The following is a 15,191-nucleotide window of genomic DNA, read 5'->3' as shown; positions in this document are numbered from 1 at the left end:
CCGGAAGGGAGGGCTAGCGTAAGCCGCATCTTCCGTTTTGTCTTTGCTTCTCGAAAAGTTACCAGCGAGGAGAGATTCTTCTCCAGATTGTTTAAGGCTGGCGATTGCTGCTTCTCCCTTCCTCGTTTCTTCCGGCTGGGTAGCCTGGTCGTGAAAAGCCTCTGCCCTGCCGCTAACGACAAATGTTCGTGCCTGGGGTCAAGAACTGCCCTCGTCCCCCTCCCGCATTGTCTCCCGCAGCTCCATAGCAACCCCGCTTCGCTGTGAGACCACACAAACTAGGCCAAGTGCCAAGTGCAAACTCTTGGCAAGCCGCGTGCGCTCAAAACTCGGCTTCAAGTTCGCCGCAGGCAGCCTCTTCAGCGGCCTCAGCGGAGGAGTGTTGTTTTTTCCCTTTTCCCCCCCGCGCTCACCAGAGAAGAATGAGGCTTTAACTCAACTCGGGGGCGTGGGCGGGGGGGACAGCAAGGCTTCTGCAGAGCCCGCGCGCGCATCCGCACCATGCGAGAGAAGAGGCTTACCACCGGTAGGTGCCAGAACGGAGAGGCTGCCCAGGGCTTGCTCATCGCGATCCGGAGAGGGTGGGAGAGAATGGGACACTGGAAAATGCTAGATCAGGCCCACCCAGCGTTGTCCTACTGTTCTTATGAAAGGCACGGTCACACGTGACAGTGGTCAGAAATAACTTTTTGGACTACATGTATCACTTGTGGACTGTGAAAACAAGTCCTGATCTGCCCTTTCTCAAGCACTACTTAGATTAATGTAGGGGTTTCCTCCTTTGTAAGTCCCATGTAAAACCAGAATTGACCCCCATCATTCCATTCCAGCTTTCATGAATTTCATTCACCTGTCTCTAAATAGTAAAGCTGCCAGTGAGCCCAGCTTGAGCTTGACTGTGCAGTTTTCTTAGCAACTGTAGAGTTTGCCATTGGCCTCTTCCAGGAAGACTTTTGTCTGGTCTTCCATCCAAATGCTAACCCTGCTCAACTTTGTCAGGATCAGTTAAGGCTGGCTAGTTGATGACGTGGTGGCAAATAGTTGTTATAAATACAGAATCAGGTTCACAGTAAAAGGTCCTAATGAAACAAAAGAACACAAGAATGAAGTAGCTCTCATTTCACTGAAATAAGTGGAAGTTAAACTTTGGTTAATTTTGAGTTGGGCTATTGCATCCAAACTAAATACTTTTTAACACGAATATGTCATTTTTATAAATTTATAAAAATACTTTGTGCATTAACAAGCTTTACTGTGTTCTCTTTTCTTACAAGGGCCAGATGTGGTCCCTCATTCTATACAGAGAACACTAAGCAGGAAAGACAATGACACATTATACAGGTCCCCATATTGAGGCTGTGGCAGGGACAAAAGTGAGGAATCTGTTGTTCCTACAGTTCCCACTTCCTTCACATTAGCTACATTGACTGGGGCTCTGAAGAATTGTTGTTCAGCAACATACAGAAAGCAACAGATGATGCCCATCCCCAAGCAAAGGTTTCTAGATCCAAGTTCGTTGTTTCTCTCTTCTGAATCATTTAACTCTCAGAAATATTTCTGACATAGAAATGTTAAATTTGCTTAGAAATTTAACCCAGTGAACTGAAAATCTATTATTCCTCAGGGAAAGCTAATTCAGCAGCCCACAGTGAATGTTCCTGGACACTTTTAATTCTGATGCACCAATTTAGTTTGACACAATGGTCATTCCTCTGAAATCTGTCTTGCAACACTAGAATTACAAAACTAGAATTTAGGAAACTAACTATTTTAAAAATATTTGAACTTACAGGATTGCCAGAGGACTCAGAGATATAATCAGAATTGTTCTTGTTCTTTAATACTGGCTTTATATGTAGAAATCGATAGGTGAAACGTTTTATCAACCTAGTAATAACTTGTTAAGAACTGCCCAACAAACTTTCTTTTTTTTATATAGGAAAGGAACCACTTAAAAATTGGCTACTTTCTTTCTTAATGGCAAACATACACATTCTAAACATGTTGAAAATATCCTCAATGTTGGCATGAATATCTTAAAATGAATAGACCCCCATAAAGAGATTTGTCTCCCACAATCATTTAACAAGCAAGTTAAATAGCACTTTTACAAGGAACGAACTATCTGGATCTATGATTTATTTTGTTATTGCTGCTTCTAGTTCTGTGGATGGATCTTATGATCAGTGGGTTGATCTTAGTGCTTGTAATTATAGCTATTGTGCTTTTATTTTTATTTTATTTTTATATTATTGACTATTCTAAAGCCTTTGTCTGTGGGGACCATAACAAATTGTGGCAAGTTCTTAGCTGTATGGGGATACTAAGTCATCTTGTCTGCCTCCTGAGGAATCTGTATAACGACCAAGTAGCAACGGTAAGAGCAGGCCACGGAACAACGGACTGGTTTAAGATTGGGAAAGGAGTACGGCAGGGTTGTATATTCTCACCCTACCTATTCAACTTGTATGCAGAACACATCATGCGACGTGCTGGTCTTGAGGAATCCAAGGCTGGAGTTCAAATCACTGGAAGAAACATTAACAATCTCAGATATGCAGATTATAGCACTTAGATGGCTGAAAGCGAAGAGGAACTGAGGAGCCTTATGATGCAGTCAGGAAATCAGAAGACGTTTAATCCTTGGGAGAAGAGCAATGACAAATCTCAATAAAATAGTTAAGAGCAGAGACATCATGCTGACAACAAAGGTCCGCATAGTTAAAGCAATGGTATTCCCCGTAGTAACTTACGGCTGTGAGAGCTGGACCTTAACGAAGGCTGAGAGAAGGAAGATAGATGCTTTGGAACTGTGCTGTTGGAGGAAAATTCTGAGAGTGCCTTGGACTGCAAGAAGATCAAACCAGCCCATACTCCAGGAAATAAAGCCAGACTGCTCACTTGAGGGAATGATATTAAAGGCAAAACTGAAATACTTTGGCCACATAATGAGAAGACAGGACACCCTGGAGAAGATGCTGATGCTAGGGGGAGTGGAAGGCAAAAGGAAGAGGGGCCGACCAAGGGCAAGGTGGATGGATGGATAATATTCTAGAGGTGATGGACTCATCCCTGGGGGAGCTGGGGGTGTTGACAACCAACAGGAAGCTCTGGCGTGGGCTGGTCCATGAAGTCACGAAGAGTCGGAAGTGACTGAACGAATAAACAACAACAAAATTCTGCTTTTACTGCATAACTGGTCACTGGCTACTGATGTAACAAAGAAGAAATGATTTGCCTGAATAAATTCAGTAACTTCATAATTAGTTCAGAGAACTTTGATTATTGGATGTACAATACATTATTAATACTATTTTTGTTTATGTTTCAGTGCCTCCCTGTATAAGAGAGAATGAGTTTGTAAGTAAACTGCTTTTCCTGTCTCATTGCAAATTGTTGAAAATAATAATTTAATTACTGTAGTATTTGATATTTTTTCAGATATAGCAGCTGTGCTGATAACAGTTAACTAATTAACTGACATTTAATTATTCCCTCCCATCTGCCCTTTATTTATGATTATCCACTCAGCTATAACAACCAGATTCCTAATATCTAACATACGTTTCTTTCACAGAGATAAGGGTCTTAAATGTGATTTTATTGATGGCAGAGCATTAAGTATCTTGAATCAGAAATAAGTCCCACTGAATCAAATGCTGTTCATTCCATAGTAACTGAATAATATTGTAGACATCAGTAATAATCTGAAAAAGAATTCAGTGGGAGCATTAATTTGGAATGCTCCAAAATCTTTTCTCTTACTTCAAATGTGCTTTGGAGGAGAACTGAGGAACAATCATATGGAGCCTCTTTCTCCATAGTTGAATTGAGGAATTATGGCTGCCAGGACAAGGCAGGGAACCATCATCGTCTGTCTCTTCCTGACTAAATGACCATTCTCCATCTGCACTTTTCCAATTCTTCTACAGTTCCTGATAGAAGAATAGGGAGGGCAAGGTTTGGGCTTTAAGGAAAGGAATAACTTCAGAGAGAGGAATGTGGTTTTCTTCTCTAAAGGCCTTACCCTTTCCATAATTCAGCCTGCCAGGTGCTCTAAAATCTCTCAGTTCAGAAGTCAGATTAAGGAGGAAGTCATAAACAATAAAAGGAAAGAATTAAGTGCTCTGATATCTCAGGGCCTTTCCCCATTACCCAGTCACAGTGCTGTCTACACATTCTTGAGTCACTAAAAAGCTATACAGGTGTGAATTCATTGCTAATCCATATACAGGTAATCCTCGCGTAATGACCACAACTGGGACTGGAATTTTGGTTGCTAAGTAAAGTGGTCATTAAGTGAATTCAATTTTACAACCTTTTTTGCAGCAGTTGTTAAGCGAATCACTGCAGGTGTTAAGTGAACCACATGGTTGTTAAGCAAATGACCTGATTCCCCATTGATTTTGCTTGCCAGAAGCTGGCTGGGGAGGTTGAAAATGGTGATCACATGACCACAGGATGCTGTGACGGTCATAAATGTGAACCGGTTGCCAGGCGCCCAAATTGTGATCACGTGACCATGTAGACGCAGCGACAGTTGTAAGTGTGAGGACTGGTTGTGGGTCGGTTGTGAGTCGGTCTTTTCAGCACCATCACTAAATGAATGGTTGTTAAGCAAGGACTACCTGTACTGCCTCTATCCCCTGTGTTCCCAGTCCCTGCCAGTCATCTGATTACTCTTCAAGGTACTGGGTGATAAAGCTAACAGGTTTGACACAATTGGAGGCTACTCTCAGAATAAGAGGAAAACTCTATTTTAAGACCAGTACAGCTTAGGACAACTTGAACCTGTCTCACTTTGTGGACAAGAGGAAGGCAATGTCATAGAGACACAGCAGAAAAACGGTGTGGCCATTTACGGTTTGATGCAGATGGGGACATGTTTTCGGTGTAGTATACCATTTCCTCAGCAACAGCTGAAACTTCTCTGCCTGCTTCTCTGCCCTGTCATCTCATCCACATCCAAGAATCTTCCACTTCTTTGCTCTGACAGAATATACAGTGGTTTAGGACAAAATAATTTGACCCCATTGCTAGTACAACTTCAGTACATCCTGGCTCTGCCTATGGAAGGCAATCTGGAATTGAAAAAAAATGTACCAAATTGTCAAAATAGGTGAATTACTTGATTATAAATCAGCCTGTTCTGGCAGAGTTTTGAGTTCTGGCCGGCAGCCAAGTTAAGACTTCTACATGACCATCAGGATACTAAGGGTCAACAAATTAATTTTGTAGGAGAAATACCTTTGTTACTCTATAATATCTTAACATGGAGTTAAGAACAAGAAAACCCTTAATATATTTTTACATATAATTTTTAAAATAAAAGTGGTAAATTTTAGGCAGTGGCAATACTGTAATATTATATGTTTGCGAAAATTATGGTTTGCATTATTATCTGAAACTACAGTGTAATCCTTCATATATCTGTTCTATTAAGTTAAAAATATATCAGTGTTACTTAAACCAATTGTGCATCTTCAAAGAGCAGCTAGATTGCTATATACAAAATAGTAGGGAAATAAGAGCTTGTTCGAATATATGGGACAATAAATAGTTCTGCTAAAACTAACAGCATTCAAGAAAGCACACTAATGTTGAAAATCTAAGAAGTCCAACTGAAGTGCAACATAGAGCCAGTTAAACAGATATAGGATTACAGCCTGAGGATATATGCACAAATAGCTTACTTTTAGATAATATTCTAGGTTGGATCCAGAGAACCACATGCATAAGTATCTCTTTATTAACTGGGCATTTATGAAGCAGAAGCAGATACTTCCACAGACAATCTTTTAAAACAAATCAGGGTTTCCAAAGATTTAAAACCAAAAGAGCTGACAGTCAAGTATGTCTCACAGGCTGATTAGTCTAGTGGAATATGAATTGTAAGCAGGGAGTATCTTCTCTTAATCAAAAACTGTAGAGTTGCACCACTACTTAGGTTGTGCAAATTTCTTACTTTGGATCAGTGTTTCTCAACCTTGGCAGCCTGAAGATGTGTGGTCTTCAACTCCCAGAATTCTGGGAGTTGAAGTCCACACATCTTCAAGTTGCCAAGGTTGAGAAACATTGCTTTAGATGCATGTGTGTAAAGATACCTAGGGTTTTTCCCCTATAGAGGTAAACTAATGGACAATGGGGGAACCTTGAGGTGGGGTCAGCAATGGAACCCAGCTGCTCCTTGACTGCATTGACTCCTCTACATGTATAATGGCTAAATGGGGTGATGCCATCTTTATACAGGTTTCCTGCTCCTCACACATTCATTAGGCTACTGCTGTCTGAACAGTTCTAACTAATAACCAGTTCTAACTAACAAACAGGATTTCTTTCTTACTTTAATGGGAGAGGGATTCATGCCTGGCTCCTATAATGGGAAAGGTTTTCTCCTGCACTGTTATCCCTGATAATATCTAACTCACTGAAGCTGCTGCTGACACTAGAGCAACACATATAGATAGTACCAATATGGACGTGTTGCACATTCTGTAAAACTGGGGAAGATCCTGTTCACAGATCTCCTGCTGCAAAAATCCAGACATCCACTAGATGGCAGCAACTAGTTTGTAATTTCAGTTTCTCTTTACTGCCATCTACTGGTTATCTGTGTTTTTGCAGCTCAGATTTGTAGCTCTTTCTTATAAGAAGCCTGCATTTCTAACAGCATTCAGGGTTTATAATTCAATCAGAATTTTAATGACATTTAAAATGTTAAGAATAATTATTTGGCTGTTAATCTTATTCTATTCACTGAAGTGTCTGTATCAATATGCTTAAATTCATTGTGTTAAACATGAAATGTGGACTTGTTTCTATCTGAGATTTATTCTAATGTTTGAGATTTGCTTTCCTGAAATTTATATTTTTCTGATGCTGGTACTATTACAAAGGGAATAAAAGTAGATTAAATATTAAAAGGGGAATAAAAATATAAGCCTTACAGAGAAGTTTGAAGGTTTTTAAAAGATTAAAAATAAAATTGCAAAACCACTTCTGAAAAAATCTTGCCAAGAAAACTGCAGGGACTTTTCCAGGCAGTCACCAGGAGTCAACACTGATTTGAGGCATCAAAAAAAATTAAAGTCATATGAATAATGTCATAAAATTGTAAAGGTTCAAGATTGTTATTTTCAATAACATGGGCAAATAACACATAGATATTTGCATATTTTCACCAGCTTCTAATTTCCTAACTAATAAGGGATTTGTTTTCTATGGGCTGCTTGGGCCAGGAAAGCCATCCACATTCTTTGTTAATTTTTCATATCCTGTCATTTACTGTGCTGTCATCTGCCCACTGTGCCTGATTAAATGTGAAATATGCCATGCCATATGCAGCCTGCTTTTAATAACATTTTTCACACAAACTCTTTGAAACACTAAGACTAAGCTCACTGCCAGTGGAAGGCTTCTAATTCATTTGAAGGGTGCTGCTGTTCAGTCTCTATTAATTTTAGAGGTTTGCAGAGATTTGTCCTCTTCCAATCATTATCTGTCATGAGGGCCTTAATTTGCACTGCAGATGTCAGAGTCACATTGAGGAGGGGTGGCTGTTGCACCTAAATCTAATCTTGAATGTCCTTAAGTTGGTAGCCAACTGGGAAATGGGAAGCTGACCAGGTAGAGTTCATAGAGTTATGAAACTCTAGAACTATACTATGAACTATACTATGAGTTATGAAACTATAGAACTATAGAGTTATGTTTTGTATCCCAAAACATAAAACTTAAGAGAAATGTAACTGAAGCTGCAATAAAGGAGATGAATCCAAATATATTACCATTCCAGATGCTTTGATGTTCAGCTCCCTTCATCCTCAGCCAACATACTTAACCTGGGGGCACAGCTGGTACACTCCAAATATAATCTTTCTATGATAAAGTTTCCAATATCCTTAATCGAAGAGTAATTATTTACTTTCACTGCAGTTAGGCTGAAGGGACTGGCTTGAGAATTGTGCTTCTGCTTCTTCATTGGGAAACTACTATTGCTTAGTGATGGTGCATTTGTAAAAGGATAAGGCAGCAGATGATAGAGAAGACCTCAGCCTGAGGCTCCATACAGCTGAAGAATCCATCAGTTTAGCTGAATATTATTTAGTCTGGTAATGCTCAGATAGATGGACCAGAATCTGATTCTGCAGGCTCTTAACTACTTCTAGAATAAGAAGAACTGTCCTTATTCTACCACATTACAACATATCCCATCCCATCCCATCCCATCTCATCCCATCACATGTTTTTGTGTTTCTCTGTTCTCACAGGAAGAGTATTTAGCAACTGATGATATACTTGTAGACTTCTTCAATGAATTTTTGAGTCTCCCCGTAAGTATGCTAAGTTTTGCTCAAACACTTACTATAACTACCCCAATAAAATTGATTGAATAGATTGTATAGGATAAAAAACTTAACAATATATATCTGTATTCTGGCCTACTTACCCAGCCCCTCTTGCTTGGCTGCATGTCATCGCAGATCCTAAACCACGTTCCCAGAGTATGAATGTGCACAGTGGGAGCCTTACAGAAAATAGTCCCTCAGGAGAATGTTGTGTACTAATTATCTTATGCTGGAAACCTCAGCAAATGTCTTAGTTAAGAGAACAATGCTGCAATGAATGGCAAAGGCCAAAATGGAAAGTAACTGTCGTTCTTTTGAGAAAGACTGCTGAGAAATCCTGAACTGATCATCACTGGGTTTTCTCAAGGAGAGTTTTCTCCCCTCAGCCTTAATACGGAGTGTATGAGTATTTGATGTGTCCAGTTTTATTCTGCTGCAGCTCATCATAGAAGTTGTTCAGTGTATTGCCCAGTGAAAGCCTCATTACAGTTTGGTGCTTTATCTTTGTTATGCTTATGCAGCTGTTACCTGGAAACAGGACCCAGGTATAACAATCGGTATAGAGGCAAAAGTAAATTTTTTTGTGCAATTCAGTGTTCACTTTACCACAAGAAACATGCTTGAGTAAAAAAAAAAATGCTTCTAGTGTATTTCAGTGTTTGGAAATCATCCTGCAAATTGGCACTTTTGTTGATCCAGCCAGCCACTGGATTGTCTGCTACTAAGATATAGAAGTAGCTCTTTTATAATTCTTTCTTATGAATTATATCAAATAGAGACACTTGAATTTTATTTTTGAGAACTCCAGTATGAACTGATCGATTCCATATCTCTTTGACTAATGTACAGATTAGAACCATTACCTTTAAGATTTCTCAGCTCAGAACTTATCAAATCCACTTTAATATGTACTTCATGCATTTTTGAAATGTGAGTTTTGATTAGTAATGTATTTAGAATATATATGTACTGAACATCTTAACTTGTAAATATATATTTAATATATGCTTATAATTACTGAGAAAATGTTTTCATTATACAGTTTTTTAAAAATTCAGTGCAGATTAATCCAGATACAATATGGAAAGAAACATGGGCAAAGCTGACATGAGCCAGAACTTACCTAATGTCAAACATTTTGTGGTTGGATCAGATCACAGTTTGGTAGCATAGAGTAGGACCTTTTCAGGGAGAGCACACTGATTCTACAATAGTCTCCCAAGAAAAATGTAGGTAGCCACCATGCTGTCTTCTTTTAAAGAAGAATGGAATACCTACCTATTCATTCAAGTACTTATAGGAAATAGAATTGTTGGTCCTGTTCTTGATGGCTTTACTTAAGACAGTATTTTTGTCCTTTTGTGTACCTCTCTGACCTCACTCAAGAGGAAGAGCAGCGTAGAAATAAATGAATGAATAGGTAAATAGATAAATAATATGAAGTAACACTACAGTATGCTTTCTTCAGCCTAGTGTCCTTCAGATACTTAGGACTACCACTTCCATGATCCCTGATCATTAGCTGCATTAGATGGTCTTGGTGGGAATTGCTGTCAAAGCAATTGCAAGGACCTAGATTGGGAGAATGCTCTCAGCATACCTCCAAGCATATCTAAAATCTTTTTGTATCACCATTTGGGTAAATGCAGTTTGATTCTACATATATAGATTAGAGCTAGTGGGGTCATCACTGAAATAATGTAGCTTAATTTTTTACTAAACCTCACTAATTTTTTTTTTACCACTTTGCTTCTGCCTCTTAACAATGTCATTGTCCAGAAGTGGGATACAGGTACATTTCTGGATGAATCCTAATCACAGCACATGTTGTAGAGCTTTATATACTGTATGTTCTAGCAAATACAATATATGTTCTAGCAAATATGCTGTAGGATTATGTTTGACTAAATCAGAAGACAGTTGTTAGCTCATGATTTTAATTGTTCTTATTGTATTCGCATTTATAATAATATTGCTTATTTTATGCATGAGCATGAGGTACCAAGTGATGGGTTTTTCTAATCATATTATAAAAGATCTGTGTATATAGGAGTGGGTTTTACCAACACAGATTTCCTTCTATCTTCCTTCGTTGATTACACAGGTGATTGCAGTTTGAATCACCTGTACTGAAGGGGAAGAATTGAATTCAACTGGTCAGCATATGTTCAGGGCTCTGAGATGCCAAATGTGACCCCTTCCATGCTCCGAGCTTCTTTGCATATGTAGGATCCAGTTCAGAAAAGTGAAGTCAGTTGTTGGATTGAGACATATGCCTTTGATTAACTTAGTAATTTGGCCTAGGCATACTGGCAAAGGCTATTAGTTCTTTCATTCCATTCCTTTATATACATTATAATTGATTGGTAGTTAAGCATCCAAGATGACAATACAATTTATTTAAAACATTGTTATTGGCATCTGTTTTATTACATTAGAAGATCCAGATGTTTTCAATTTAATTAATTGGAATGCATTTTGGAAAATGGATCTTTGGGCTCCATTCCAGAGTTGAAATTAAAAATAGATACAAGTGATTAATTAATGTTATCCTTGGTTAGTTTTCTATGTAAATAACACATAACTAAAATTATCTAGCATTTGTTAAAATAGTTCCAGATTGTAGAATTTACATGCTTCATTCACATGTTCACATAAACTAGCAAATGTTCAATGATTTGGAATTAAAAGTTTATTCTTTTTGTTATTTTAATTTGTGTTCTATCCAATTTAAATAAAAACAGAAACTTTGGCCTGATGTTAGTGCATTGCTAAGGCTGCATATTTTTTCCCCCAAGAAATGTTAGCAATCACAAATTTATGATTCTTATGAATACAGTGTGTTATCTCAAGGCCAACCCAACAAAGAGAGAAGGAGCTACTTCAGGCAGCTAATTTAAGCAGTCCGAAAAAGGCAGGAAATTGATAATTACTTCTTATCACTGTTCTATTTTCACTGCCAAGAAGAATCTATGAGGATTTTTCTCTCATCAGACAGCACAATGCCGTAGGTAGCCCTGAATGCTCAGAGGTGGAGTGGTTAACTCTATTAGTTAAGAAAGGTTCAACACAGTTTTTAACATGTACTTATCAGCTCACTTTCTATAAGATCCAGACATGCCAAAAGGTTGCAGTCATATTCACATTTTTATGAAAGGACACAGTGAGGGATTGTTTACATCAGTTACTGCAGAATGGATTAAGCGGTAGCAACTTCAATGGGCATAATAATTGTGAACATGCATTGATTTCTCTGTGCCTCTATTGAGTGGCATTAATAATGGATATATTAAATTTTTATAGGCAAAAGTCTCTGTTTTAGAAAGTTAGAAAAACAAAGCTCAGGGCTATAAAAGAAATGTAATTGAGAAGGGGAAACCCTCCAAAATTCAAATTATTGTATCAGATACAAAAGGAATACAAATAGAATTCCAGCCCATCAGATTATCCATAAAATACATAGTTAGATTGTAGCCCTTCAGTGTTGTGCTATTTCTGTACTCTAATCTTTAACTTTTCTTGTTTATAGACATTTGCAGAACCAATTAAATTTAATCCTGATTTTGGAATTTTTGAAGTTGCTACTGATGTCCCACAGTGCATGGAAAACCAGCTGAAAAGGATGCTTTGGGAACAGAAACCTCGAAATCCCATTTATGACGTTACAAGGCAGACAAAGATACAAACCTCTTTTTCTAAAGATGTCAGCACTCCCACTTCCCCAGTCTTCAGTTTTGATCCAAATTATTCAACCATGGTAAGAATAAATTGGTGTTATTATTATTGTGCCTTTAAGAAGCATTTATGGAAATATGATATCCCAGCAATTCTGAAATCTTGCTGTATTAATTGGGGTTCTATATTTAATCTATATTTAATTGATATTAAAACCTTTTGATCCTAAAATGAGTCCTCTGATTATACTGATGTTTAAAAAGTTGCTAAATTTTAATGGCATTGATTTTCCTAGATGTATAGCTCCTTCAGGAGGAGTGATTAAAACTTAATCCATATGCATAGCCATTCTGGGAAGAAAGTTGTATGTAATATCAGTGAGTAGGGACCCACTCCTGTCCCCACCCCTGACTTCCATGAGTTAATCTGAAAGTCTGAGCTTATATGGGCCTATAGCGTCTGGTACAAGCTTTGATGATGCCATGAATTGTGAAGTCTTTTATGCAAATTGCATATTTTGTGTCATTTGCACCATAATATCATGGTATGTGTGACATCACTTGGCCCTACGCATGCATAACTATATGCTTTGTAAGTGTTAGTGACCCTGTCATCTTCAGAACCTCCGGTCACGTGGAGAGAGCCATAAATAAGTGGTGTGCAAAATTTTAAATTCAACCATTTGGAATTCAGTCTCGAATCACAGGAGTCCAATATGCACTTGAAACACGGGCCATTTCAAACTCAAAATGGGATGTTTCAGATGTGAAGATTGAAATCAAAACTTTTGCACACCAGTGCCAAAACTGTATGTGTGTATTTATGTGTAGACTTTGTTAAGGCCTGGAACTAGATGGTAAATCCATATGTCACGACCTTCCTCCCTCCATTCAAACCTTCATACATGCATGAATAGAATATCATCTAAGCAATTACAGCCACCTCTCGCAGCTCCAGATGTCTTGGATCTTCAATTCCCAGCATTCTCAGCTAGCCTCATCAAATCATTGCTAGAAGTTATGAGAACTGTAATCACAATACATTTGAAGACAGCAGGTCTGGGAAGGTTAAACTATACTGACAAAAATATTTATAGTGCAATCCTAAATGAAGAATAATGAATACAATATAAGATTCAATATAACTTTCCTTTATGAAACTTACAGGATATCTTGGAAGCTGTTTTCCCTAATATGAGAAATATGACTTGGCATATCTTCTTTTCTCATGGATATTACAGACAAAAGGATGGAATTTGTTTTGAGCATAAATAATTACAAATTTATTTTATTCCATCCAGAAATACTGGCTAAAGTAAAGAAGCAGGGTTCAGCCTTTCCAGAAACCATTATCAGTAAGGCACAAGATGAGAGGCAACTTCTAATAGGAGAAAAGCAATTTTATGCTGCCCTATCAAAATGTATTTTATGGCAGTATCAGAATGCTTACGTCATGGGATGCCGGGGGATATCATTCCAGTACAATTCTGTAACAATCAGTGAAGAGTTCCAAGTAGCAGGTTTTTAGATTTCATCCTTTGCTTATGGAGTGGTGTTTTGCTCAGGAAATGGATCCTGACAAGCAATCTTTTTAACACATTTGGGGGCCCTGACAAATGGGGACCATCATCTCATCCTGAATTTCTAAAAGACAGCAATATCAGTTGTCCTTTTGTCTGCAGTATCCCTGAGAAAAGAAAATATGCCAAAGTCATATCTCTCATATTGTCATGAGTAAGGATGGCGAGCAGGGGGCTCCCATCCAGGCTGTAAAGCGCATGCGTAGCACTGAGGAATTAGGTAGCCATTCCAAGAGGCACAGATCGGGCCCGCCTTAGCCTTTGGGGTTTATATGTCTGGGTTTTTCCCACGCTTCTTCAGTTTGTTAGGATTTCTGTTATGTAGCAGTAATAAAACACTAGAGACCTGTTCCTTGTCTCAGCGTGGTTCCTGGCTGTTAGGACACATATTAGGGAAAATAGCTTCCAAGATATCCTGTAAGTTTCATAAAGGAAAGTTATATTGAATCCTGTATCGTTATTCATTATTCTTCATTTAGGATTGCACTATATATATTTTAAGCCAATGGTTGCTGGATATCAGCATAGTTTGTCTTCTGTCCAAGATTTATTGTGTAAGAGCTTTCAGACTTACCTTTAACTTTACAGAAATGTATGGATTGGGTAATAAATGCTTCAAGGACATCTTTCTACAATGACATCAATGGTGACCAGCCATGTTGCAAAAGATTCTGAGCAGGAGTCTCTGAAGCACATTCACTTCAAGCTGCAAAACTGGCTTGGCCCTCTCACAGTTCCTTAATGCCATGATGGAATTGGGCAGCTTATACATTTAGTAACAAACGAACAAACTAACATGCTTATGAGCAGAATTTGTATATAAATGAAATAAGATTGCTTTGTTAGAATGCAAGCCTCACCCATTCTCCACATCTGCAGTAAGAGCCTGCAAGTGCTGCAGTAAGAGCTTGCAGACATCGCTTTGACCTGCCACACTTTTCGGGATGATGCACTTATGATGCACTACTAGGTGTTCAAAAATTGGTTTGATTTTAGGATTTATGTTAACAAACCATAACATGATTTTTTTTTAAAGTCCATCATTTCCGTTTGGTCTTCTAAGAGAGAAGGGTTAGCAAGCACTGGGGAGGCCCTAACACATTAACAGTACATTAAATTCTCTTTGATGGGTCATATATTGTGGATTATGGGAATTATAGCCTAGTAATGTGGGAAACTAGTCTGGAAAAAGCATTTCCAGGGGAGAATTGGTAATTGGAATACACCCACACCCACACACATTTAGGAAAGTATTGTTGTGGTAAGTTTCTAGGATCCACTGAGTTCCTATAGAGAACTTGGAAATTACTGGATTGTGCCATTCTGTTTGTTAATTATACGTCAAATGAAACTTAAAAAATATTTACATATATTTTCTTTTGTTAGTGTCTGAACCAGGAACAAGCTATTGAATGGATTAAAAAGGAAAGATTTCAAGCATTTTTAGTGAGCGATTGTTACTTTGAATACAGGTACTTTGACTTCTATTGGAATCTAGGTTTTAAAACTGCAAGTTTCTCTCAAAAACAACAAGAATCACAACAAAAACTGGATTTTTTTGGCCTAGCATACATAAGTCTAATGACTTT

General features: G+C 38.1%; 1 protein-coding gene across 1 annotated transcript in view; it reads left to right on the top strand.

The window, feature by feature from the left end:
• The first annotated feature begins 501 nt into the window (after window positions 1-501).
• Window positions 502-15,191, top strand: part of RGS22 (regulator of G protein signaling 22) — a 97,011-nt gene continuing 82,321 nt past the window's right edge. The window contains exons 1-5 of the mRNA XM_063299551.1: window positions 502-526; window positions 3,332-3,360; window positions 8,271-8,333; window positions 11,878-12,105; window positions 14,989-15,074. Coding sequence (XP_063155621.1) covers window positions 502-526; window positions 3,332-3,360; window positions 8,271-8,333; window positions 11,878-12,105; window positions 14,989-15,074 — 431 coding nt within the window. The remainder of the gene's footprint in view (window positions 527-3,331; window positions 3,361-8,270; window positions 8,334-11,877; window positions 12,106-14,988; window positions 15,075-15,191) is intronic.

Source organism: Candoia aspera, chromosome 3, assembly GCF_035149785.1.
Source record: "Candoia aspera isolate rCanAsp1 chromosome 3, rCanAsp1.hap2, whole genome shotgun sequence".
NCBI lineage: Eukaryota > Metazoa > Chordata > Lepidosauria > Squamata > Boidae > Candoia > Candoia aspera.
Note: the sequence above shows the minus strand (reverse complement) of the source record. Positions and strands in the feature narration are given on the sequence as shown.